Below are 27,859 nucleotides of genomic sequence, written 5' to 3' on the forward strand. Positions count from 1 at the left end.
TCCCATTCATTTCAATGCAAAATTCTGGGCAGTTTTTCGAAAAAATCGTATTCCGTAGAGAAAAGTAATAGTACACTGATCCCGATCAAACCGCACGTTTTGATATATAATTTGCAGGACGAAATTGCGTCCGAAAGAGGAAGAAGAAAAAATCCACAGTATAACAACTATTGTTATACTGTTGTTATACTGTGGAGCACTGGTCCTTACAACTATTGCTGTATGGGACCAGTGCTCGGTGCGATTGCCCCGTGGCCCTAATAATGGACACAAACTCGTTAATACTTTTCATCGTTTTTATTACATCAACAAAGAGTTTCACATTTTCTGCATTTATACTTTAAAACTCCTTCATACCAAAATGTTCAAAATCATTGTTGTGAAAAAATATAAATACTTTCTGGAAATGAAAATAAGGAAAAACTGGATAAAATATAAAATGTAAAATACAAAAACATTTTCCCAAAAGTTGTTCGTCAGCAGAATATTTGATCATTTTTATATTTGATATCTCAGTAAATATGAATAAAATCCACAACAAGTATAAAGTTTATACGGGTTGTTCATTTAAATATTTTCATTCATCTTCCCATAATAAACCAATAATCAATATTTAGACATGTATATTATCATAACTATTCATATGAATAATCATAATTAAAGTAATTATAATAAAGATTTGTTTATAACTCCTTGAAACAATGTGTTAAAAATAAAATAATAATAATTAAACGTATGAATTAATCTCTGATCTGTTCTCCTGATCGATCACTTTATTGATCCACCTTTTAAAGCTCATCAATCATCCTGTTTATTATAATAATAATAATATTATTATTGTTGTTGTTGTTCTTATTATCATCATCATTAATTATTATTATTATCATTATTATCATATTTATTACTATAATAATAATAATCATAATTATGATTATTATTATTAATAATAATAATAATAATAATAATAATAATAATAATAATAATAATAACTAGAATATGTAATTTTCAGTGGAGATTTATGTATATTCTAAAATTGGTGAGTTTTTGAATATGATAAAGGCCTCAAAAAGGCGATTTCAATTCCGGAATAATAATAATAATAGACGGACCAATTACAATAGGGTCCTCGCACCGTTAGTGCTCGGTCCCTAATAATAATAATAATAATAATAAATTACATTATATTTTTTGTTTTTCGGTCAATTTTAAAAACTTCAAACAACTTTAACTTCCTGTCCTTTATTTCTTCTTCTTCATCTCCTCAGCTACTTCTTCGTGTCCTTCCTCGTCTCCCTCCTCGTCTCCTTCCGTGTCTCCTTCCGCGTCTCCTCAGTGAAAGAAGGAAACATCATCAGCGCCCTCCCGCCGCCGTGACGTCACTTCCTCCTGCAGCGGATGCAGCAGGCGCGGCACCTCCCCCCCTGCTCCTCCTCGCCCCCTCCCGCCTCCTTTACCACGTACGGTGGGGGGGCGGAGCTCGCCGCGGCATACGGGTTCCCTTCGCTGTTTAGAGCTCCAGGATTGGCTATCACCATGGAGCCGTCATCGGAGGGGCGGAGCTTAGCCCGTGGGATGGTCACATTACTATACGGGTTGTCAAGGGAGACGTTGATTTTTGATGCCATGATGTCGTGTCACAGGAAGGCGGAGCTAAAGACGGTCAACCAACCAATCAGTTGCAGCGGGAGCTCTGAGGAGGACAGAAAGACACAAAAGGGTTAATAATTCATCGGTTCTCCTCCCCGGGCCGCGGGACGAGAGGCGGATCCACCTGAACAGGTGAGACTGTCACAGTGCGACAATCACGCTCTCATTCACTCCTAGGAGACATTTAGAGTCACCTAAGTGCATGTTTTTGGACTGTGGGAGGAAGCCGGAGAATCCGTAGCCAGAGATAGCCCACACTGACACAAGGAAAACATGGGAACTCCACATAGAAGAGCCTCAAACTCCACATAGAAGAGCAACGACACCACCGTCTTATAATAATAATTTTATATATATGGCACCTTTTAAAAACAACTGAACAGAGAAGTTCATCACAGAGGAGAATGATGCCATGAGGCCAAAACAATTACATTTAAAACAAAAATGGTAAAAGATCCATCACCAGAATGTCAGGTTCTGAGGGAGTCATGAGAAGAGCATGAAAAGGGAAAAGGAATCTACGGTGGCCCTGAAGTGCAAACCACACCAGTAATTCACCACAACACACCAGCAATTCACACAACACGCCATCAATTCACCACAACACGCCAGAAATTCACACAACACACCAGCAATTCACCACAACACGCCAGCAATTCACACAACACGCCAGCAATTCACCACAACATGCTAGCCATTCACCACAACACGCCAACAATTCACCACAACACGCCAGCAATAACCAATGAATAACTGATGGATAGAGAGGAGCTACAGTGAATGAGACTACAGTGGATGATACTACAGTGACTGAATGATACTACAGTGGATGCAACTACAGTGAATGGATGAGACTACAGTGACTGAACGGGACTACAGTTGATGAGACTACAGTGACTGAATGAAACTACAGTGACTGGATGAGACTACAGTGAATGAGACTACAGTGACTGAATGTGATTACAGTGGATGAGACTACAGTGAATGAGACTACAGTGAATGAATGAGACTACAGTGGATGAGACAACAGTGAATGAATGAGACTACAGTGGATGAGGCAACAGTGAATGAATGAGACTACAGTGGATGAGGCAAAAGTGAATGAATGAGACTACAGTGGATGAGACTACAGTGGATGAGACTACAGTGACTGAATGAGATTACAGTGGATGAGACTACAGTGACTGAATGAGACTACAGTGAATGAATGAGACTACAATAAATGAGGTGAATGAGACTACAGTGGATGAGACTACAATGAATGGGACTCGGGCAATCTGCAATATAATTACGCACCTAACACTTTAACAATTTAACACTTCAGCACTCTGCACTTTAATCAGCCCTTTGATACGTAAACGTAGCGTTTAACACTAGTGAAATACATATGGTCCCCTGACCCTTGGCCTATATATTCCATGATCCACTATACTTTTCATTGTTCTTGCTTTTATTTTTATTTTCTGTTCAATTGTGTTCTCAAGGACTCTCTCTCAAGGTTCTCTCTCCTCCTGCTCATTCTGGCCATGAAGGCCAACTGTTCTATTTGTTGTTACCGTTGTTTTATTGATTTTATTGTCTCATGGTATTGACATCAACCTGCCAAAGGGACTAAAGATGGAAATTAGCTGTTGGCTATAATCTTGCATATTAACATGTATATATTCATTAATATGTATTGTCCCTGTTTTAAATAAATAAACTCAAACTCAAACTACAGTGAATGAGACTACAGTGGATGAGACTACAGTGACTGAATGAGACTATAGTGGATAAGACTACAGTGAGTGTGACTAAAGTGACTGAATGAGACGACAATGAATGAGAGTATAGTGACTGAATGAGATTACAGTGGATGGGACTACAGTGACCGAATGAGCCTACAGTGGATAAAACTATAGTGGATAAGACTACAGTGGATGAGACTACAGTGAATGAGACTACAGTGACTGAATGAGACAACAGTGAATGAGATTACAGTGGATGAGACTGCAGTGGATGAGACTACAGTGAATGAGACTACAGTGACTGAATGAGACAACAGTGAATGAGATTACAGTGGATGAGACTGCAGTGGATGAGACTACAGTGAATGAGACTACAGTGAATAAATGAGACTACAGTGAATGAGACTACAGTGAATAAATGAGACTACAGTGAATGAGACTATAGTGAAAGAGACTACAAAAATGTGACTATGTAAAACAACACATAAAACACATAGAACACATATCTCAACACATAGAACACATAAAACAACACATAGAACACATAAAACAAAACCTAGAACACATAGAACAACACATAGAACACATGGAACACATAGAACACATAGAACAACACACAGAACACATAGAACAACACAAAGAACACATAGAATACATATGACAACACATATAACAACACAGAACAACACAGAACACATAGAACAACACATAGAACATATTGAACAACATAGAGAATACATTGCACACATAGAACACATCAAACAACATATAGAACACGTACAGCAACACAGAACACAAAGAACAACACAGAACATATAGAAAAACACATAGAACACAGAGAATAACAAAGAACATATGTAACAACACATAGAACAACACATAGATCATTTTGATATTGACTCACCTGTCCACACCTGTCCACAGCTCCTCCTCCTCCTCCTTCTTCTTCTTCTTCTTCTTCTTCTCCTTCTTCTTCTTCTTCTTCTTCTTCTGTGTTCTCCTGTTTCTTCTTGTTCTCTGCCGTCAGACACTCACAGTTTAAGTAAAGTCACAAACTGAAGAAAAGAATCAGGTCTGAATCTCGCTCTCCTTTACACTGTGCTTGTGAAGCTCACTCGACCGCCTCGCCCAAACCTGTTCTACCTGCTGACACTCCCTCTCTCTCTCTCTCTCTCTCTCTCCCTCTCCTCTATCCCCCCTTCTCTCTTTCTCTCTCTCTCTTTCCCTTTAAGGTATAAGGATACTTGTAGGATACACGTAGGGTTCTATGGTCTGGAATAGAGCCACCGGGATTCCGATCAATGGGCACCCACTCTACCAACTGAGAAAATGTGTGGTTACTTTTCTGTTATATGCAGTTATACTAATTGGTATATTTGGTTTTAAATAATTTTATTTAAAATAATTTTAATGTATCTCATATCAAATCAGTGAAAAGATTTGTTTCAGAGTGCGAGATGCAGCAGGACTTTCAGGAAACGCGTCAGAAACCAGTTGGACAGAAACTGTCAGCCTGCTTGCTCCAGGCCCCGCCCACTCTACCACAGATCGCACCTACACGCCCATAGACCACGCCCACATACAGACCACGTCGAACCCAGGCCCCGCCCACATGACTCCTATTGGCTGGATCTTACAACCATATAGCCGTTAATGTAAATATCACCATTGAATAATTACCTTCTGTAAATTTCAGTAAATTTATAACATATTTAAAAAATGTAACAAAAAAATAACATGTTGTAAAGTCCTGCCCATCTGTCCTCTTAAATGATGGGAAATGTAGTTATTTGGTTTATTTCACCTACTTATTATATTCACAATATTTTTAATTTCATTTTTATTGGCTTTTCTTTTCCATCTGATGTTATGGATTTTATGGATTCTATTTTCTTCTTATTTCAATTTTGGTAACTTTTTTTGTATGAAATTAATAATTTATTATTTATATACATATATTTGTTTTGCATTATTTACTAGATTTTAATGTGAGAAAATAATGTATAAAAGATTAAATATTTTACCTTCTATAAGTATACATTTTGAATATGTTAAATATTATTTACAATATGATGTTAAATATCAATGTTTTGTTTTTTTAAATATTTGTTTCTTAACTAGAAGTTATTTTTTTGAATTAATATGTAATATAATAATTAAATATTAATGTTTAATGTTGTTTAATAAAAAGACAATACAGACGCCCCCCCCCCTTTGCCCACGTTTCCGTTTCCGGCGGAAGCCCCTCCCTGTTAGCCGTTAGCCTGTTTAGCTCTGTAGCCGGACGACCGGAGAAGAAACCGGTGAAACGGAGGAGAAAACCGCGGAGAAGAGGAGGGAATGAGCCCGGCGGAGGACGGCAGAGGGCCGCGGTGACCGGACAGCGAGTCTGCGGCCGAATCAACCCGCTTCACGGTGAGTTACAGCGACTGAAAAACCAGTAAAAACAGCCGCTCCTCCTGCTACTGCGGCGGCTTCATCTGGTCGGTGTTTACCGGAGAAACGGCAGAAAAACAAACAAACAAACAAACAGACTCCCCTCCGCTCCGGTTGTTTACTTGTTTGTTTGTTGTGATGCAGTTTTAAAGTTGTCTGTTAGCCTGTTAGCTTCACTTCCGATGGAAACTTCAGAGCTGCCGTTAGTCTATTAGCATGCTAGCTTCAGTTTGCATTAGTTTTAATGGGAAAGAGCGGCTAATGTTCGCCTAGCTTCAGTTCTGTTAGAGGCGTTAACGGCACGCTTAATTTGTGAAGTTTAAGTTTCTGTAAAGTCTGAAAGAAAGAAAATGTTTGTTTCTACATTTACAGCCCCGAGTTAATGTTTTACAGAAACGGGTTCTAAAAAACTCACTAAAATCTGACTGTCTCCTAGTCCCCGATTGTCTCCTAGTCTCTGACTGTCTCCCCTAGTCCCTGACTGTCTCCTAGTCCCCGACTGCCTCTCCTAGTCCCTGACTGTCTCTCCTAGTCTCTGTCTGTCTCCTGATCCCTGACTGTCTCCTAGTCCCCGGCGGTCTCCTAGTCTGTCTGCTGGTCCCTGACTGTCTCCTAGTCCCTGACTGTTTCCTAGTCTGCCTGCTAGTCCCTGACTGTCTCCTAGTCTGTCTGCTAGTCCCTGACTGTCTCCTAGTCCCTGACTGTCTCCTAGTCCCTGACTGTGTCTCCTAGTCCCCGACTGGGTCTCCTAGTCCTCAACTGTGACTCCTAGTCCCTGTCTGTCTCCTAGTCTTTAACTTTGTCTCCTACTCCCTGACCGTCTCCTAGTCCCTGACTGTATCTCCTAGTCCCTGACTGTGTCTCCTAGTCCCTCTCTGTCTCCTAGTCCCTCTCTGTCTCCTAGTCCCTGTCTGTCTCCTAGCCTCTTGACTGTGTCTCCTTGTCCCTGACTGTGACTCCTGGTCCCTGTCTGTCTCCTAGTCTTTGGCTGTCTTCTTGTCTCTGCCTCCTAGTCCCTGACTGCATCCTTGTCTGTCTGCTAGTCCCTGACTGTCTCCTAGTCCCCGACTGTCTCCTAGTCCCCGACTGGGTCTCCTAGTCCTCAACTGTAACTCCTAGTCCCTGTCTGTCTCCTAGTCTTTAACTTTGTCTCCTACTCCCTGACCGTCTCATAGTCCCTGACCGTCTCATAGTCCCTGTTTGTCTCCTAGTCCCTGCATGTCTCCTAGTCCCTGCCTGTCTCCTAGTCCCTGACTGTGTCTCCTAGTCCCTCTCTGTCTCCTAGCCTCTTGGCTGTGTCTCCTAGTCCCTGACTGTGACTCCTGGTCCCTGTCTGTCTCCTAGTCTTTGGCTGTCTTCTTGTCTCTGCCTCCTAGTCCCTGACTGCATCCTAGTCCCTGTCTCCTGTCACTTGTCTTGTCCTGAGGTGAATCGAGCTGCACGCGTGTATATCTCAGTGTGTTCTCTCTCTCTCCACAGACGACCATGGTTTCATTCCCCGCTCGCCCTCGCCGTTAGAGAGACTGTGTGTGTGTGTGTGTGTGTGTGTTTGTCTCTGTGTTTGTGTGTGTGTGTGTGTGTGTGTGAGTGAGTGTGATCAGGATGGGGTTCGGTCGGGACCTGAGGAATTCGCACGAGGGATTACTGAAGCTGCAGGACTGGGAGTTAAAGGTACAGCACTGTGCTTTTATTCTGATAGGAGTCTGCTGATCAGCACTTCCTGTGTGTTTCTGCAGGGAGAATTATATTGTGTGTTTGAGGCCTGTGTGTTGGTGTGACCTTTGCTGCAGGCTGCTGTACAGTGTGTGTGTGTGTGTGTTTGTGTGTGTGTGTGTGTATTTGTTTAATGACTGTGTGTGTCGCCCTCTAGCTGCTGGAGACAGTGAAGCGCTTCATGACTCTGCGCGTGCGGAGCGATAAGGAGTACGCTGCTCTGCTGCTCAGCATGACTCAGCAAACAGAGAAACAGGAAGCAGCTGATTATGTCAGCACTGTGAGCAAGGTGAACACGCTTGAACGCACCTGAACACACCTGACTGCTCCGTAACAGCCGCTAAGTTGGGACGCTGCGCTTAAAGCGTGAATAAAACCGTTTGTGTGTGTGTGTGTCAGTCCTGGTCTCAGGTGATCCGGCAGACCGAGGCTCTGGGTCGAGTCATGAGGAGTCACGCTGACGACCTGAACTCGGGTCCTCTGCACCGACTCGCCACGCTGATCCGAGACAAGCAGCAGGTGAAGAAGAGCTACCAGAGTCTCCACCAGCAGCTGGAGAGCCACAACCACAAGGTGATCTGGGTAATGTGTGTGCGTCACTGCCGGCGAGGGCTTCCTGCTCATAACCTGTTGGTGTTGTTGCCAGGTAACCAGGAGTGACCTGGACAAACTGAAGGCGACGTACCGTCAGCTGAGCCGTGACGCCAACAACGCCAAAGACAAGTACAGAGAGGCGTTGTCCAAAGGTTCACAGCCATCTTCTACTTTGTACATTTTAAAAATCCTGAAATGTTATTGAACGTCTTGAACCGCTCTCGTCCAATCACAGGCCGGGAGGCAGAACGTGCCCGGGAGCGTTACGACAAAGCCACGGCGAAGCTCCACAACCTTCACAACCAGTACGTGTTGGCGGTGTGCGGCGCTCGAACGCAGCAAGACGAACACCGCCGCCACACGGCGCCCGCGCTGCTCGACGCTCTGCAGAGGATGCAGGAGGACATGACGCTCGCCCTGTGAGTCACACAGCGCCAACACGCCCACACATAGTAAAAGTATCCTGGAGGAGTACTGTGAGATGTGTTTCTGTGTATTACTGCAGTAAGAGTATCCTAGAGGAGTACTGTGAGATCAGCAGCCTGCTGACGGAGGAGATCGTGAAGGTTCATCAGGAGATCTCGGCAGCTGTGGAGCAGATCGACCCGCTGGCAGAGTATCAGCACTTCATCGACGCCTACAGGTCAGAGAACCGCCACAGTGGTTTGCCGTGTCGGTCTCTGTCATGGTTGCCGTGTTAACCGTGTCTGTCCCTCTCAGGTCTCCGGAGACTCCTGAGGTGAGTGTGGAGTTCGATTCGTCTCTGTTGGACGAGACAGACAACCTGCCGGCCAATGAGATCCTCTGGAACACGCTGACAGCCGACACGCTGCAGGCCATGTGAGCTACTGCACAACTTCACCTGACCCTGTAGAATCAGCTCCTCTGGAGCCAGACCTGGGAGGGGACCTGCTGAGACCTGTCCCACAGGGCCTGGACAGGCAGGAACAGGCATTGAGGGCAGGTGGTAGGCCAAGGTGGGGCCCCAGGTGTGCTGACCCCTGAGTGGTAGACCGGCTCAGGGGAGGCAGAGCAACACATATTAGATAACGTCAGGTTCTGAACCCTCCTTGAGGGGCTGGACTACATGTTTCAGTTGGTCCTGTTGGTCAGATAGCCCCGCCCCCAGGCCCCGACCTTGGTTGTTGGAGACCAGCAGGGAGTTGATGCAGCTCTGGAACTACTCCAGAGCTGCATCAGAGAGCCGGTTCCTTGGTTGTCCAATGCCAAGAACTGGTTTCAGATTAGGCACCGACCTTCCGACCGCCTCGATCAAAAACAGGTTATTCTTGGACTTCTGTGCTCGTCATGGATTGGCTGAAACAATCATCATGTTGAAACAATCATCACCAGGGTTGTTTATAAAATCTGTGCGGTGTTTGTAGAACCTCAGCAAGAGCGGTGTCAGGATCCTCAGGTTCTCAGTCAGAACTGTCCATGGACTCTGATCCTGTAAGTGATTCATGGACAGGACCAGAAGGAGCAGCCGGGGGGAGGAGGGTTTGGTCTCTTTGTAGATGAGGTGGGTCCGTTGGTTTAATCAGACCTTCTGCTCACCAGAGCGGTTTGCAGCCAAGTGTGAAGGTACTGCCCTCTGTGGTCACAGAGAGGCACTGCCCCCTGTGAGTGGGTTAGGGTTTCCTCTGTAGGGGGTCTGGTCTCAGCCTTAGAGATCCTACTTATGGGGACCCTGGACCTCCTGTTAGAGAGGACATATCTCAGCTGGTCTGAGACAGTTTGGGGTCCAGGAGGAGCTGGTTGTTGGACAACGGGAAGATGTTTTAAACTACAGGACTTTCCTGTGACATCAGAAACGTTTTATAGTTGTTTCCTGTGTTTGTTGGTAGATTTTCTTCTGTTGTTTTGCAGGTTGTCGTCAGCGACGGAGGAGCTGTCGCTGACTCAGCAGAATCTGAGGACGAAGGAGGCGTTGGCCGAAGACCTCGGCGCCAAAATCCAGACGAGTCAGCAGAGCGCAGAGAGGAAGAGCGAGTGAGTCAAAGACAAATAAACTGAGAGAAGAAGCCTGTCTCTCTCTGTGACTGTCTGTCTCTCTGACTGTCTGTCTCTCCCTCAGCTGCGTCCTGCTGCTCAGTCAGAAACTGTCTCTCCTGGAGCTCCATCATGCCGTCCAGTCGCTACGCGGCTCTGAGGCCCGCCTCGCCTCCCAGAAGGCCCTGCTGGACGCCAAGATGGCTGCCGCCGCTGCCTCCCCGCCCCCACCGCCGCCTCCCCCAGCGCTGCCGTACGAGGATGACGCCCGCTCCATCGGATCCACCGTAATTATCAATTATTGATTATTAGTCAAATCTGATCTCACTGTTGCCCTTTAAAACCAGAGCATTTAAACAGCTACTTTCTCTCTCTCCCTCCAGGATAAAACGAAGGAGAAGAGTTCTCGGTTCGACACTCTTCGTCACTCTCTGGCTGGAATGATTCGATCTCCTAAAGCCATGCTAGGCTCCTCCACCTCGGTGAGGTCATCTGCCACCTGTCTAACCTCTCACCTATATCTGTCTCACCTCTCACCTGTCTGTCTCACCTGTATTTGTAGTCATAGTTTAAACCCTCCTGTAGTCCTGAGGTCCTTTTTGACCCCAAATCAATTTCAGCATACGATTAATATAGATTAAATATGTTAATATAGGGAATAATCATTTCTTGATGGGAATGTACTGAGTAGGTTATGCCAACTTTTAGTGAATCTTATGTTTTGAAAGCATTGTTCATTTTTGGATGTCAGCAAAAATAAAAATAAAAAACACACCCATGCTCCTCAGGGGTCAAAAAGGACCCCAGGAGATTAGACTTGTTTTAAGACGTGTAGAAAAAATGATTTTTCACCTTTTTTATAAATCTGGCTGAGGAGGACAGCAAGCAAGAGGTTGAGGTCAAAACGTGTATTTGCACATATTGTCAATTATGCATATTAAGACACGTTCAAACACTCACAAACTCACACACACACACACACACACACACACACACACACACACACACACACACACACACACACACACTCAGACAAACACACTCACAGGTACATATGTTCTCACAAGGACACACAAACACACACTCACAAGCACAAATGCATGTATGCATGCACACACAGTCAAACTTGAAAATTAGGCCCTAATTTTGTATATTTGACTAAAACTTACAAATTATAATGAAAAAAATATTAAAATTATATATACATTTTTGGTCATGATATGGTAATTTTTTTTCTACATGTCCTAAATACAGTCTTGTGTCATGGGGTCATTTTTGACCCCTGAGGAGGATGGGTGTATAGTCGACGCGAGGAGTACACAAGAGTTAAAATGAGCTGAAGCTGAGGTGTGTGTCTGTTTGTTTGTCTCTGTGTAGCAGTTCTTTGATGTGATCCCGACCTCGGAGCGCCCCCTGGCAGAGCAGGAGTGGTACCACGGTGCCATCCCCCGAACTGAGGCTCAGGAGTTATTACGGCAACAGGGAGACTTTCTGGTGAGAGAGAGTCACGGTAAACCGGGAGAGTACGTCCTGTCTGTGTTTTCTGACGAGCAGAGACGGCACTTCATCATCCAGTACGCCGACGTACGTAGACACACACATTTATATTTAATGCAGCTAATATTACAGGTAAATATTTACCTGAGTCGTCTCTCTCTCTTTCTCTCCGGTAGAGTCAGTACCGCTTTGAAGGGACGGGCTTCTCCACCATCCCTCAGCTCATCGAGCATCATTTCTCCAGCAAACAGGTGATCACCAAGAAGTCTGGAGTCGTGCTGCTCAACCCCGTCATCAAGGTAAACACAATATATATACATGTATGTACACATACACATCACTATGACATGTACATCTTCTTCATATACTGCATGTGTTGTTGTGCAGGATAAGAAATGGATCCTGAACCACGAGGATGTGGCGTTGGGCGAGCTGCTGGGAAAGGTGACCTCACTTCCTGTTTTACTTCACAGTTCTGTACTGTTTTCTGTTTGGGTTTGTTCCGGTTAAACATGCTCTCACCGTGCTGTCTCTCTCTGCCTCCATGTCCCATCATGCCCCGTCCTCTACTGGTTGCCAGGGTAACTTTGGCGAGGTGTTCAAAGGCACGCTGCAGCGAGACAAAACGCCGGTCGCCGTCAAAACATGTAAAGAAGATTTACCCCCAGAGCTGAAGATCAGGTTCCTGTCTGAGGCCAGGTCAGCATCCACCAATACATCCATCAATACATCCATTAATCGACGAATCAATACATCCATTAATCAACACATTAATACATCCATCGACACATCAATACATCCATTAATCGACACATTAATACATCCATCGACACATCAATACATCCATTAATCGACACATCAATACATCCATCGACTGGTGTCTGACGCCGCCTGTCTGTGATTGGCTGTAGGATCCTGAAGCAGTACGACCACCCCAACATCGTGAAGCTGATTGGTGTTTGTACGCAGCGACAGCCCATCTACATCGTCATGGAGCTGGTTCCTGGTGGGTTGATCTTATTGTCCTCTGCTGTTTTTCTTTGGTCAGTAAGTAGCAGCTGTTCTATGATTGGTCTGTGTCCCCGTCTGTCAGGTGGAGACTTCCTGTCCTTCCTGAGGAAGAAGAAGGACGAGTTGAAGACGAAGCAGCTGGTTCGATTCTCTGTGGACGCTGCAGCCGGCATGGCCTACCTGGAGAGCAAGAACTGTATACACAGGTACACCTGTCTGTCTGACACCTGTCTGTTATGGCGTCATATTTGAGTCGTAAGTCGCATAAGCCATATAACAGATGTCTCAGCGTGCGCACTTGTTTGATCTTCGCGCACATATTCAGCAATCGAGTGAAGCAGAGTCAGGCAGGATGTGAGTAAAAAAACAGCAACACGCACAACAACAATGTGCAGCTACTTTGTGCGTGCTGGCTCTCTTCAGCTCTCGCTCTCTCTCTCCCCCGTCCTCGCTCGCGGTGAAGCTCTGCTCACTCAAAGCAAGGACTTTTGACACATTGGGCTGACCTCGCCCCTCTTATGATTGGTCATTTTCCAGCCCTCCACGTGGGTGCCTTTTCAGTTTTCTGCGTCACATACGTCACATACGTCACATACAGGAAGCTCGGTGGTAGTGACGGCATCATGTAAACGACAACAACGGTTGTTTCATGACGTTCACAACCACAACACCCTGCTTCATCACTGGTAGTGAAAAGGTTAAAAAGTGCTTGTTCTTGTTTCTATTGGTGTTAATTGTCATCTAAATACTACTACGACTAATAATAATAGTATGGATTAGAATATATAATAAATTGTAAATAAAAACATACACTGTTTTTATATGCCTATTACAATGGATATCATACAAATGATCATACAGTAGTTAAAAGTGTTAGATCCATGGGTTTGCCGTGACACGGAACAGAGAGCTGCAGTCCAGCGGTGCAGGCTGTCTCTCTGAAGCAGAGGATGGCGGTCGTCTTAATTTCCATCAGTCTTCTCAGACAGCCCACAAACATTAAAGACTTTCTTATCATATCCTTGTCCAGGGGCGTTGTTAACATGAACAAATAAAGAGATCCGCGCGTGTGCAGATGTTATCGCTCTCGCGACTTATGACTCAAATATGACGCCATAGTCTGTCTGACACCTGTCTGCATTCTGGTTAGTGCTCTCTCTGCTCTGTGCATTGCTTGTTGGTGCTGCTGTAACTTTGGTTTCTATGGCTTTCTCTCTTTGGCTTCTCTGTTTTACCAGCCTATGTAGTGTAATCCCTAGCCTTTTCTCAGCCTGTTGATTTGCCTTATTGTTTTTTTTTTTTTTTTTTTTTTTAATGTATTTTTTGGGGCTTTTTCATGCCTTTAATGGACAGGATAGTTGAAGAGAGACAGGAAACAGGGGGCACAGAGAGGGGAATGACATGCAGTAAAGGGCCGTCCGATGCGGGACTCGAACCGGGGCCAGCTGCAGCGAGGACTGTAGCCTCTACACATGGGGCGCCTGCGTAACCCACTACGCTACCGACCACCATTTGTTGATCTGTTAGGAGCCGTGATTTGCCCATGCCCCTTGGTTGTCAGACTAGGTGCATGTCAACAGAGCTTCTCTAAGGGCATCAGAAAGGCAACGGCAAAAATCTAAACACCCTGATGATCTTTGCAACTACCAATCACTTCTTGTACTTTCTTGTAATTGATCTCCGCTGAAAAACACTCTATCAGACCAAGATCCAATCCTCTTTCTCCAACCTACAGAAGCTCTACTCCATCTTAATGAACCTCCTGGTTCCTCCAACCCCTTGGACTTGTGACTTGGAGAGGTTCTGTGTCAGAACCCTGTCCACTCATCACTGGGGCCCCTCAAGGCTCTGTCCTTGGTCCGCTTTTTTTCTCGGTTTACACCAACTCCCTCGGCTCTCTCATCCACTCGCACGGCTTCTCCTATCATAGCTATGCTGACGACACCCAGCTAATACTTTCATTTCCCCAGTCCGAAACACAGGCAGCAGCACGTATCTCCGCATGTCTGACCGACATCCCAGTGGATGTCCTCACACTAGGGGTGCACTGATTGCAATTTTCTGGCCGATCACCGATTTTTAAAAAGCCTGACCTGCCGATTCTGATTTTGGCCGATACCGATTTTTTTTTATAACTCACAGCATACACCTTCAATGTTTGAATCTTATTTAATTGAAAAACAATAACACAGCAGTATTTTTCTTTAACAAATAAAGGAAATCACAATGTCTGAGGTAGTTAATAAAATATTTAACTTAAAATAAATAGCAACAATTAACAGGACAAACTAACAAAAGAACTGCAACCATAAATAAAGTGTTTTTTTGTTTCGTTATAGTACAACATACATACAACTAGGGATGGGCATCGATTTTCGAATATTCAAATAGTCATTAAATGGATGGGCATTGATTTTCGAATATTTGAATAGTCATTAAATCATAAAAATTTGAATAGTTCATCATATCTGGAAGAAAAATCTGGTGTGCCTTCCACACGGGGCAGCGTATAATTTGATGATACAGTGTGGCGGGCTAGATGCCAAGCTGTAGAAGAAGAAACAAACGGGAGAGGGTTTTCCACTTCGGGACAATTTAGCGCCCAAATGGATTTACGAGACTCCGGAGGTGGCGTATGGTTTTCGCCGTCGCTAACTGTGCATACTGTCAGCAGCTGATCAAAACAAAGCAGCATGGCTAATTATGCACAGCCTCTCCGCTGATCATAAACATAGTGATCGTGATTTAACCAGCATTGCTAACTGTGCACAGAGTGTCCGGTGCTTGTTGTAAACAAACAGAGATCGCTAAGTGAACACCAGCAGCACATACACACTGTACTGCTACAGAGCTAGCTGTAGCCAACTGCTGCTAATGGCGGCTCTTCTTAACAAGCCAGCCTCCGGATCGTTAGCAGCTCGTTAAAAAAAGTAAGAAGGAGTCGCTGGATTTGTCTTTTTCTTGAAAAATAGTTGCTAAAGGGGTCTGAAAAGTTGCTAAATTTAGCAACAAAGTTGGGAGTACTGCTTCGCCGGTGGGGGGTTATTATTGAGGTAGATAAGCTTGCTAGATAAGATCTGTTTGACGTAAAAGAATCGGCCGATCGCAGATTCCGCAAAATTAAGGAAATCGGGGCAGATCGATCGGTGCACCCCTACCTCACACCACCTCAACTCAACCTGGGAAAGACTGAGCTGCTTTACCTCCCAGGGAAAGGCTCTCCCACCACTGACCTCCACATCTCTGTCCAGAACACAGTGGTTACCTCCACCGAGACCGATAAAAACCTTGTTGTGACTCTCGACAATCAACTGTCCCTCACCAGAAACATTACTGCTACCACCAGATCCTGCAGATTCTTGCTGCATAACATCAGGAGAATCTGCCCGTTTCTCACTCAGAAGGCAGCTCAGGTCCTGGTCCAGGCGCTGGTCATCTCACTCCTGGACTACTGCAACTCCCTCATGGCAGGTCTGACTGCCAAAGCCATTCGACCTCTACAACTCCTTCAGAATGCAGCTGCTCGATTGGTCTTCAATCCTCTCAACCTTTCACACACACCACACCACTCCTCCCTCTGGTTACCAGTGGCTGATACGCTTCAAGACTCTAGCTCTGGCCTACTCCGCTGCTAATGGTTAAGGCCCAGCCTACATCCATGATCTGGTCAAAACCTACACTCCTAACCGTCCTCTCCGTTCTGCATCAGCCAAACAGCTGGAGATTCCCATCCTGCGTGGGTCAACTCGCTTCAAAACCTCTTCCAGACTTTTCTCTGTCCTGGCTCCCAAATGGTGGAACGAGCTCCCCAGGCTGAAGACCTACTCATCCACAATACCTCGATTAAGTCATGGTCACCTATCTATATATTAAAAAAAAACAAAATAAAAAAACCCCTCTACTCTTCTGTTTCTTCTCTTCTTCAGCGTATAGCACTCCTGTAGCAGTTACAGTTGGCTCTTAACGTTCTGTTCTTTCTTGGTTCCTGTAGTCTGAGGCTAGAACCATCAGGTTTAATCACTTATTGTAAGTCGCTTTGGACAAAAGTCAGTTAAATGACATGTAATGTAATGAAATGTCTCTGTCTGACACCTGTCTGTCTGTGACCTGTCTGTCTCTCAGGGACCTGGCGGCGAGGAACTGTCTGGTTGGTGAGGGCAGTGTGTTGAAGATCTCGGACTTCGGGATGAGTCGTCAGGAGGACGATGGGATTTATTCTTCTTCTGGACTCAAACAGATCCCCATCAAGTGGACCGCCCCAGAGGCTCTTAACTACGGTAACTACCCGTCTGTTCTGTGATTGGCTGTGCCCTGTCCTGCTCTCTGATTGGCTGCTGACCTGTCCTGCTCTGTGATTGGCTGCTGACCTGTTCTGCTCTGTGATTGGCTGCAGGTCGTTATAGCTCTGACAGTGACGTGTGGAGTTACGGCGTGTTGCTATGGGAGACGTTCAGTCTGGGGGTGTGTCCGTATCCTGGGATGACCAATCAGCAGGCTCGGGAGCAGGTGGAGAAAGGTAACTGATGATCAGTCAATCAATCAATCAATCAGTCAATAATCAGAACACAAATCTGACCTCCCCCTCTCCTCCTGGTTGCCAGGTTATAGGATGGCGTGCCCTCAGCGTTGCCCTGAAGACGTGTACCGAGTGATGCAGCGTTGCTGGCAGTATAACCCCGAGGACCGGCCCAAGTTCTCCGAGCTGCAGCGTGACCTGGCTGCCATCAAGAAGAAGTGATGACATAATCACACAACCTCACCATCAAGTAGTGATGACACCATCACATGACTTCACCGCCATCAAGAAGTGATGACATCATCACACAACCTCGCCATCAAGAAGTGATGACATCATCACGACCTTGCCATTAAGAAGTGATGACACTATCACACGACCTCGCCATCATGAAGTGATGACATCATCACAACCTCACCATCAAGTATCGATGACATCAGAAACAGCAGCAGTGTATTTTGTTTGAAAGTGGGCGTGGTCAGCAGGTGGAGATGTCATCAGCGTCTTAAAAGTTAAAACAGTAAAATTCTGTCGGTGCTGCAGACCGTTAGCATGTAGCATTTAGCAGCTAATGTTTGAACACTACTTACAGGTGGCAGTGACGTTAGCATGGCGCTAGCTGATGAAGCTAACAATGCTAACAGGTTAGTGTGCTGGTGGCGAGGGCGGCGGCATCCTGATGTCATTATTTTCTTCATGTGACAAGTGAAACTGCTGTGATGTCACGGTTGTTTTAATCAACTAATGTAAACAACTGGAGTGACATCACAAGACGGTCAGACACTAAGCCCCGCCCCTGTCCCTCCACCTGTCACTACTGTAACCATGGCGACAGCTTGAGCACTAAAGACACTAAACTCGTTTCAGTTATTTATTATGTTTTTATAATTTTTATTCTTCAGCTCAACTTTATAAAAATAACTACAAAATGACCTTTATTTTGAAAAACCAGCTGTCAATCATCAGAACGACCACGCCCACTTTGTGTTCTAAGGAAATGTTTTTGACCAATCAGTGATCAGAAATGACAAAAAAAATCTTTATTTAAATAACATTTTTAAATTTAAACATTTAATTATTTACTTTTTTATTATTTTAAAACCAAAGTAAAGAAACAAGCTCAAACTGAGCACTTACATGTTTCCTGGTTGTCATGGTAACTGAAACAAAAAAAAGTTTAATATAAACATGTAAAAACATGTATGTGTATGAATGGAGAGTCCTGATTGGTCAGCCTCACTTCCTGGACTGTGATGTCAGAGCTCTGCTGTCGCTGTAAATAATTCAGATGTTTTTACATTTAACACTAATCGTTTGTTTGTCTTTTATATTTGTGACTTTATAAAAATGTTATCGTAGCATTTATTATGAAAATAAAATCATACAAACAAGCCTCACATGTCACTTAATCAAATTATTTCCAATGGAAATATTTTAACACGATTTAACTTGAAAAAAAAAAATTGAATAAAGCTTTTTTATGCTTTGGATTAATTTTAAGAATTTAGAGCTGGATTGTAATAATCATAGCATTATTAAAGTAAATCTGTCTCTTCTGTTATTGTTCTATGGAACAGAATATTTCTACCAACATGTTTGGATCAAAACATATCGGGTTATTTCATGTTATTTAAACTCCTTCAGTTTCCGACTTAAATGATAAAAATGATAATGACCCGTCAGACGGATTCAGCTCCCGTCAATAGATAAACTAATTCATTAATATCAAGTGATCATTGTTTCAGGATTTCAGAAGCGACAAGAATTTCCATTTCACACATTTTTATTTCCATTGACACTAAAACTGTAAACTTCCAAACAAGGTGGGCAGCGTGGCTGGTTTGGGGTGGGGCTTGTAGCCAATTCGCTCGTTGATAAGCTCCGCCCTTGACGCCGCCGTGGAGGAAGACGCCGAAGCGGAGGCTCCGCCCCCAATGACGTCGACACTGATGACAGAAGCCCCGCCCACGACGCCTCCTGACTCCGCCTCCTCTCGCTGACGCTTCCTGGCCTTAAGACAAATAATACACAGTGATGTCACACGCTGATAATGTCGTTCTGGATCATGTGACTGGAACTGATTATTAGTTTATCAATAAAGAGATCAATAACATGATCGGACCTCCAGCTCCTTCTTGACGCTCTCGAATTCTTCGGTGTCGTCGATCTTCAGCTCCAGACGAGTCGGTTTCCTCCTCAACATCTTCTCTTCCTGACACAACATTATTGATTATTGATCTGGATCAGAAACCATCAGTAATCTGGGCCTGAAACTTCAGGATCAATAACCACAAACAGACCGCAGCAAGATGACCAAGATGGTATTATTGGAATCCCTTGTCCGGTTATAATATCCGTTAATATAATGTGTGTGTATATATATATATATATATTATAAGGAGTTTTTGTACTCAAATGATATTCTATCAATCAATCTGGCTTCAGGAAAAAACATAGTACCATCACAGCAGCAATGAAGGTGGTAAATGACATTACTGTAGCACTTGACAAAAAACTACAATGTGCATCTCTTTTTATTGATTTGTCAAAAACTTAGACTGCGTCACTCAGGATTTTCAGAGCACACAGTTGCTTGGTTCTCAAATTATCTCAGTAATAGGTCCCAATGCATTAAATATGATGGTCTGTGTTCTGAATTTGTTACTGTCCACAAGGGGGTGCCACAGGGTTCTGTTTTGGGGCCCCTCTTATTCATCATTTATATCAATGACTTGGGTCTAAATGTGTCCGATGCAAATGTGCATTTCTATGCTGACGACACAGTTATTTACTGCTATGGATTAACTCTTGTTCAGGCTATTGAATATTTGCAGATAGCTTTTGTAGCTGTACAAAACTCATTAATTCACTTGAAACTGGTTCTCAATGCCGATAAAACAAAGCTTATGTTATTTTCTAACAGTAAAAAATTGCCTCAAATGGTTCCCCCAGTGTCCACTCTTGAGGGCAGCGAAATAGAGTTGGTTCATATGTTTAAATACTTAGGAGTCTTAATTGATGATTCACTCAGCTTCAAGCCACACATAGAAAATCTTGTGAAAAAAACAAAAATAAATACACAAAATAAGAAAATCTTGTGAAGAAGCTGAGGTTAAAATTGGGTTTTTATTTTCGAAATAAGTTGTGTTTTTCTTTTAATGTAAAAAAACGTCTTGTCACTGCAACTTTTTTTATCTGTGTTGGATTACGGAGATTTTGTACATGAATGCTACTGCTAAATGTCTTAGAATGATTGATACTGTTTATCATGCTTCGAGGTTCATTACTAACTGTAAAATGTCCACTCACCATTGTGAATAATACTCTCGGGTAGGATGGCCGGCTCTGGCCACTCGAAGGGCTAGTCATTGGTATACCTTCATTTATAAGGCAATATTGGGACTGCTGCCTTCGTACATTTGCAGCTTAATTACTGTGAGAAATGCAGGATCGTATTCTCTTTGTTCACAAGGTCAATTGTTGCTTTCTGTCCCTTATGCTCGTACGGAGTTGGGTAAAAGGGCATTTGTTTACTCTGCACCTTGTGCATGGAATATGCGCCAGAAAGAATGGAAATTAACTGAATTTTTTTCTTTGAGCACTTTCAAATCCAAACTAAGAGTTATTGAGGCCAATTCCATAACATGCACTTGTTTCTCATGACGTGTTTATGGTCTGTATGTTATGTAAATATGTAGCTGTATTCTGTGTTTGCTGCCTCTTGGCCAGGGCTCCCTTGAAAAAGAGGTTCTTAATGTCAATGGGATATTCCCTGGTTAAATAAAGGTTAAGAAAGAAGAAATTTATATAGATATATAGAGAGATTATATTACTACTATTACTTCGAGTTACCGTTAGTTTAGAGGAGAGAGGAGAGGAGTTGAGGACGCACCGAGCGGATTGGGACGCGGCCCTGGTGTTCCAGTCTGAATAGAGATGCTAAGCTAACAGACTAACGTTAGCTCGAACAGGTAAAAACAGTGAATTAAACCGGAAACGGACCGTTTTTCCCCGCTCTCCGTCACGCGACAGCCTCCCCAGGTGGACCAGATGTCACTAAGGTTACCTGACAGGTGAGCTGCGGCTTGTTTGCGCGGGTTTTACCTGCTCTGCTGTCTGTCTCCACCGCCTCGTCAACCGGAAGAAGAACCTTTGACCCGGGACTGGTGACGTGTGTACATCCGGGTCACCGCTCGGATCCGCCGCTCGTTTTTCATTCAGGTGACTTTAAACTAACTAACTTTAAACATTTAAACTGTTTCAGACTCATTTACCTGTTCACCTGTCGGCTCAGGTGAGGCTGGCCTGCTGAGTGACGCGGTATGACGCTGTGTGACGCAATTTTCCCCGATGTTTTATTTGCTAATGCTAAGCTAACATTAGCTCCGTGTTTAATCCAAACTTCGTCTGAATTCGTTTAATTAAACAAAGATCCGCCGATTACACGTCTGAGATGCTTCAGAGCGGCAGCTGCCTGTTATTTTGATAATCGTAATAATAATCATTATAACTATTATTATTCTGTTTGTGTTTATCAACGGTTGAAGAATAATTTTTGATCATAATGTGAAGAAGACGAGTTTTTATTGACATATTATGTATTAACATTAAATATTCATATTATTTGTTGTTTAGTATAATATTAATAATTATAATACGTTTATTTATTATATACAGGTGCATCTCAATACATTAGAATATGATGTTAAAGTCCATTTCCAGTAGTTCAAATCAAACAACTCCAACCAAGTATTGAGTCATATAGATGGACACAATAACAGAAAGAGAGAAAATCAGGACTTTTAGTGGATTTCTTTGTCATTTTGTGTCCTTTTGTGGTAATTTTGTGTCTTTTCTGGTCATTGTATGTCTTCCTTTGGTCATTATGTGTCTTTCTTTGGTCAATTTGTCTTTCTTTACATTTTGTGTCTTTTGTGGTCAATTTGTGTCTTTTTTGGTAATTGTATGTCTTTATTTGGTCATTGTATGTCTTTCTTTAGTCATTATGTGTCTTTTTTGGTCAATTTGTGTCTTTTTTTTCTTTTATGGGGTGATGTTGATAAATGAACACGAGTCACCTATTCTGTTCAGGGTTGGATTGACCCACAACAGTATATATGGATAGGATCATCTAAAAAAAATTAGAATATGATGTAAAAGTCCATTTCCAGTAGATCAAGTCAACCAAGTATTGAGTCATATAGATGGACATACTTTTCCATATTAAATATACTTTTTTAAATTGATCTTTTGTAATATTACATTATTTTTGAGACACTGAAGTTTAGGTCTCTATTAAATGTAAACCATAATCATTATAATGAGAATAAATTAAATAAAGACATGAAATATTTTATTCTGTGTGTAGCGGATCTATATAATGTGTTATTTCCACTTTTTAAAATTGAATTACTGACGTACATAAACTTTTCTATGATACTCTCATTTATTGAGATGCACCTGTCATAATATATATGTATAATAATATAAATATGATCAGTGTTTCCAGCAGCTTGTTGGGGGTGCCAGCAGCAGAAGAAGATAAAGAAAGATGTCTGACGATGAGGACATGGCTCCGGCTGTGAAGAAGAGTCGTGTTTTCTATGGGAGCCTGGAGGAGAAGGAGCGCGAGCGTCTGAGCTCGGAGGCGGCGAGAGGAAGTGATGCAGTTAAGGCGGGCATCGAGGCGGGGAACATCAATATCTCGTCAGGTGGGTGTGGCACTGTCAACGTGTTGTTAACCTGTCTTTAGCGTGTGAACGTGTGAGTGAGACTCACGATGCCTTCGATGTTTCCCATGATGCCCTGCAGGAGAGACCTTGGAGTTGGAGGAGCGGGTCAGCGAGCGGCAGCAGGAGGCGCTTGCTGCTTTTGAGCGGCGGCGGCGAGCACGGCAGATCACCGTCTCCACCGACGATGCCGAGGTGAAGGCCGGCCTCCGGGCGCTCGGAGAGCCAATCACGCTGTTCGGAGAGGGACCAGCTGACCGCCGCGAGAGGTAAACGCAACATGTATTAGTTAGAAATGTAAACAACAACGCTTATAAGTTAGAAGGGTAAACAAAAAATCTGCTTCTGTTTAAAATATTAATTTATTTTGATTTGATTAATTTAATCTAAATTTATTTTGTGTTCAGAGAGAACGCCGCGGTCACATGACCTCACCTGTGTGTTTGTCTGTGTGTGTCTCAGGTTGCGCAGCGTTCTTTCTGTTGTCGGTCCAGACGCCCTGAAGAAGTCGAGGAGAGACGAAGAACGAGCCAAGAGATCACAGGAGGAGGTACACACACACACACACACACACACACACACTTGAATGCATTTCTAGGATTCTCTAATAAACTAGTTCTAGAGTAATTTCTCTCTAAACATTCTGTTCTGACCAATCACAGTGTCAGCAGACCTGGTACCACGAAGGCTCCGCCTCCCTGAAGGAAGCTCGCCTCTGGTTGGCCAAATACTCTCTGCCACGGTGAGTCAGTAGCACCTGACCAATCAGTGGTGTGTGTGTGTGTGTGTGTGTGTGTGTGTGTGTGTGTGTGTGTGTGTGTGTGTGTGTGTGTGTGTGTGTGATCTGTCTGTGTGATCTGTCTGTGTGATCTGTCTGTGTGATCTGTGTGTGTGTCTGTCTGTGTGATCTGTCTGTGTGTGTGTGTGTGTGTCTGTGTGATCTGTCTGTGTGTCTGTGTGTCTGTGTGATCTGTCTGTGTGTGTGTGTGTCTGTGTGATCTGTCTGTGTGTGTGTGTGTCTGTGTGTGTGTGTGATCTGTCTGTGTGATCTGATTGGCTGTGACTGATGAGCTGGGCTGTGATTGGTCGTCAGGGCGGTGAAGCGTCTGGATGCTGCTCGCGCTCAGAGGGAGATCCCCGAGGCAACTAGAGCCATCCGGCAACAAGAGCTGCACAAGAGCCTGAGGGTAAATATTATTATTGTTTTTGTTGTTGTTGTTTACTGTGACTGACTGACAAAGTTATTTAATTTTTTTTCTTCAGAACCTGAATAATTTCTGCAGTCAGATCGGAGATGATCGACCAATCAGCTTCTGCCACTTCAGCCCAGACTCCAAGATGCTTGCCACGGCGTCCTGGTATGAGCCCCGCCCACTTTAGCATTAGCTGAGCATTAGCATAACCCCAAGCTGAGTTTACGTGCTAACCTGCTAACCCCCCCCCAGGTCCGGGCTGTGTAAGCTGTGGTCGGTGCCAGACTGCAGCCTGATTCGCTGTCTCAGAGGTGGGCCTTCCTGCTCCTCATTTACATCATGACTTGTTCTATGTACTTGTGGTAACTCCGCCCCCTCTCTGTCCTGCCCTGTGATTTGCCCGTAGGACACAACACGAATGTGGGCGCCATCGTCTTCCGCCCTCAGGCTGGCGTCTCCCTCGACGAATCAGACGTCAGCTTGGCCTCTTGTGCCGCCGATGGGACGGTGAAGCTCTGGAGCCTGGACAGGTAGTAGGAGGAGGGGGGGTGAATTTTCTGTCAAAACCAGGCGGCAATCTCCGTGTCTGAGCATGGAGGCCAACCAGGAAGTGCCTTAAGCCTGCAATCTACCAAAAATTCCAATAGGGGGCGCTAAGTTTGGCTGCCAAAAAAATCTGCCCATTCATTTCAGTGCAAAATTTGAAAACTTCTGACTTGATTTATTACCTCAGAAAATGTTGTCAGGACAACACTATGGTCTATTTGATGTCAATAGTTCTAATAATGGCCCCATTTAGAAGAAAATAGAAGATAAAGAATCTAATGATTTGGGGCGTGGCTAGCTTTGATTGACAGGTGGCTAACAAGGCGAGCCGTCATCAGGAGAGAAGCAGAGCAATGCGTATCCACGGCAACGTGTCAAAGTTATATATAACGTTATATAGATAGAAAAGAGGACGTTTACCGATTTGGTCTCATAACTTTGACCCTTTCACTGTATTTTCACTTAATGACAGTTTATTTGAACGTTTTGTTCAGTAAAAATGTCTTGTTCAGTGTTTGGTTGGACTAACAGACACTCCAAGGAGTCGCTGCTCAGTTTTCTGAGGTAAGAAAGATACATTTTGTTTTTGTTAGCCAAAACATCCCAGTTAATGCTCCAGTTAATGCTAACATGAATTAGCAGCGGCTTCTTTCAGTCGGGTTGCCGGTATAGAGAGGCGTGTAGTCAGTGTTGTCAGGTCCCTCTCACTCCTCCACAGTCCAAATATGGTCTGCTCCGCGTATCGGAAACAAGATGGCGACGCAAAATGTCACTGAGAGTAACGCTGAACTTGACGCTTCTACGTCCATTATTTATATACAGTCTATGGTCAAAACTAACAACTTGCTTTCTGTCTCTGTTGCTGTAGCGATGAGCCAGTGGCGGACATCGAGGGTCACAGTGAGAGAGTCTCCAGAGTCTCCTGGCACCCGTCAGGACGCTTCCTGGGCACCACCAGGTAACTAAAAGCCCCGCCCCCTTGTGACAGCTTGTTCTAAGCCCTGCCCCTGCTGTCTCTGTCCTCGCTGGCCCCCATTGTCTCTGTGTCAAATCAACCAAAATCAAATCAAAATTACTTTATTTATCCCCAAGGGGAAATTCGGTTAGTCTGGTAACTCTGGAAGAATGAGTGAATGAATCTGCTAAGTGTCCTCAGTGTGTCTCTGACGCCCCTTTCATGGTGTTGTCCCGCTATATTGCCATTAAGATCTGTGCTGGCTTTTCTCCTTAGGGAGCTCATAGTGGAGATGATAGTCAGAGCAGCAGCAGTGCTAATAGGCTAACAGTTAGCTCTGTAGCAGTACAGTGTGTATGTGCTGCAGCAGGATGTGTTGACTTAGCAACCTTTTGTTTGTTTACAACAAGCACCAGACACTCTGTGCACAGTTAGCATGTCGGTTTGTTTACAATAAGCAGCGGGCACTGTGCCCAGTCAGCGATGGCGGCCGCAGTGAGCAGTGATTGGATGACTGTGGGACCAGGTGGCGGTGTGTGTTAGACGTCCTTCTTCACCCCGATGTCCCGTTCATAGTGGTCCCGCTCCAACAGTATTACCAGTGTTCCTCTCTGAGACTCTGGAGGATCATAGTGGAGGGAGATAGTCATGGAACAGATCTATGAAAGGGGCTACTGTCCTCAGTATGTCTCTGTGTCCTCAGTATGTTTCTCTGTCCTCAGCTACGACGCCTCGTGGCGTCTCTGGGACCTGGAAGTCCAAGAGGAGATCCTGCACCAGGAGGGACACAGTAAAGGAGTTCATGACCTGACCTTTCACCCCGATGGCTCGCTGGCTGCTACTGGGTAATACTGCAGTACTCTGTGTACTAGTACTACAGTACTTTGACTGTTTAGAAGTATTAAAGGTAACTCTGTGGCCCCGCCCCTCTCCCCTCTGGTCCAATCAGAGGCCTGGATGCATTCGGCAGGGTGTGGGACCTTCGGACGGGACGCTGCGTTGTCTTCCTGGAGGGACATCTGAGAGACATCTACAGCACGCACTTCTCTCCCAACGGGTCAGCCAATCACAGAGCAGCACACAGCCAATCAGAGAGCAGCACGCCAACACAGCTAATCACAGAGCAGCACACAGCCAATCAGAGAGCAGCACGCCAACACAGCTAATCATAGAGAAGCACTGACAGCCAATCACAGAGCAGCACTGGACAGCCAATCACAGAGTAGCACTGACAGCCAATCACAGAACAGCAGGCTGACAGCCAATCAGAGGTTGTGTTTCTGAAGGTGTGTTTGTTCTCAGGTATCACCTGGCGACAGGAAGTGGTGATCACACCTGTAAGGTATGGGAGCTGAGGAACAGGAAATGTCTGTACACAGTCCCCGCCCACCAGAACCTGCTGTCAGCCGTCCGCTTCCAACGTAAACAATGTTTATTATTTATTTGTTCTTCCACCGTAAACATGATTTATTATTTATTTATTTTTCCAACATAAACAATGTTCATAATTTATTCATTTATTCTTCCAACATAAACAATGTTTATTAATTATTTATTCTTACAACGTAAACATTTATTATTCCAACGTAAACATGTATTTATTATTTATTTATTCTTCCAACGTAAACCTTTATTTATTTATTAATATTAGTATTCCAACATCAACACTTGTTGCCACTTTGTTTTTTGTGTGTTTTTCCAACTTAAACTTTATTTATTTCTTTTTTTGTTTTGTTTTTCTTTCATTATTTTCCCAATGTAGATACTTGTTTGTTTGTTTGTTTTCTGCTCTTCATTCTAATTGTTTGTTTTGTGTCTCTGACCTCACTTCCTGTTGATGAACAGCCACAGACGGTCACTTCCTGTTGACGGGAGCGTACGACAACACAGCGAAGGTTTGGAGCCACCCGGGCTGGACGCCGCTGAAAACGCTCGCCGGACACGAGGGGAAGGTAGGAACGCCGCGCTCTGATTGGTTGTTGAGACGCTGCTGCTGATTAGGTGCTGACAGTGTCTCTCTGCAGGTGATGGGCGTTGACGTGTCACCGGATGGGAAACTGATTGCCACCTGCTCCTACGACCGCACCTTCAAACTCTGGCTGTCAGAGTGATGTCACTGTGATGTCAGCGTGATGTCATAGCAGCAGTACACGAAACTATTTTTTATGAAAAGGATGAAAGGAAATGTTTCATTCTTGTGTTTTCTTTTGTTGTTTTTTTAAATAAAAGTTTACATTTGGAAGTTTTGTCTCTTCAATAAAACTACGTGTTTAATATGACATTCATGTTGAAATATTAAAGTG

The 27,859-nt window shown here is 44.1% G+C and overlaps 3 protein-coding genes across 6 annotated transcripts; 2 read left to right on the forward strand and 1 right to left on the reverse strand.

Moving 5' to 3' along the window:
* The first annotated feature begins 5,625 nt into the window (after positions 1–5,625).
* fer (fer (fps/fes related) tyrosine kinase) lies at positions 5,626–18,540 on the forward strand. Of its 2 annotated transcripts, none has more exons than XM_059357899.1 (20): positions 5,626–5,789; positions 7,290–7,481; positions 7,681–7,812; positions 7,923–8,096; positions 8,170–8,269; positions 8,353–8,536; positions 8,623–8,760; positions 8,838–8,957; positions 9,987–10,109; positions 10,195–10,396; positions 10,493–10,591; positions 11,487–11,693; positions 11,783–11,905; positions 11,994–12,050; positions 12,187–12,305; positions 12,518–12,612; positions 12,700–12,823; positions 16,740–16,894; positions 17,011–17,133; positions 17,219–18,540. In XM_059357899.1, exons 2-20 carry the CDS (start codon positions 7,413–7,415, stop codon positions 17,353–17,355), a joined length of 2,481 nt encoding a protein of 826 aa, XP_059213882.1. In that variant the 5' UTR covers positions 5,626–5,789; positions 7,290–7,412; the 3' UTR covers positions 17,356–18,540. The 2 variants fall into 2 exon arrangements, with proteins under 2 accessions (XP_059213882.1, XP_059213883.1); XM_059357900.1 differs by having other exon boundaries at positions 11,490–11,693.
* Positions 18,541–18,898: 358 nt separating this feature from the next.
* cdc26 (cell division cycle 26 homolog) lies at positions 18,899–21,282 on the reverse strand. 2 transcript variants are annotated; one of them, XM_059357904.1, is made up of 3 exons: positions 21,238–21,282; positions 19,256–19,345; positions 18,899–19,144 (listed from the first exon to the last, which is right to left on the reverse strand). In XM_059357904.1, the coding sequence occupies exons 2-3, from the start codon at positions 19,334–19,336 to the stop codon at positions 18,932–18,934; spliced, it is 294 nt and encodes a 97-aa protein (XP_059213887.1). In that variant the 5' UTR covers positions 19,337–19,345; positions 21,238–21,282; the 3' UTR covers positions 18,899–18,931. The 2 variants fall into 2 exon arrangements, with proteins under 2 accessions (XP_059213887.1, XP_059213886.1); XM_059357903.1 differs by lacking the exon at positions 21,238–21,282 and adding an exon at positions 20,986–21,230.
* Positions 21,225–27,798, forward strand: prpf4 (PRP4 pre-mRNA processing factor 4 homolog (yeast)). Of its 2 annotated transcripts, none has more exons than XM_059357901.1 (15): positions 21,225–21,354; positions 22,634–22,844; positions 22,945–23,131; positions 23,325–23,412; positions 23,525–23,604; positions 23,956–24,049; positions 24,126–24,220; positions 24,308–24,366; positions 24,462–24,585; positions 25,470–25,559; positions 26,279–26,401; positions 26,506–26,613; positions 26,859–26,977; positions 27,402–27,508; positions 27,581–27,798. In XM_059357901.1, the coding sequence occupies exons 2-15, from the start codon at positions 22,685–22,687 to the stop codon at positions 27,665–27,667; spliced, it is 1,521 nt and encodes a 506-aa protein (XP_059213884.1). In that variant the 5' UTR covers positions 21,225–21,354; positions 22,634–22,684; the 3' UTR covers positions 27,668–27,798. The 2 variants fall into 2 exon arrangements, with proteins under 2 accessions (XP_059213884.1, XP_059213885.1); XM_059357902.1 differs by lacking the exon at positions 21,225–21,354 and adding an exon at positions 21,434–21,453.
* Positions 27,799–27,859: the final 61 nt, after the last annotated feature.

This window comes from Centropristis striata, chromosome 19, assembly GCF_030273125.1.
Source record: "Centropristis striata isolate RG_2023a ecotype Rhode Island chromosome 19, C.striata_1.0, whole genome shotgun sequence".
Taxonomy (NCBI): domain Eukaryota; kingdom Metazoa; phylum Chordata; class Actinopteri; order Perciformes; family Serranidae; genus Centropristis; species Centropristis striata.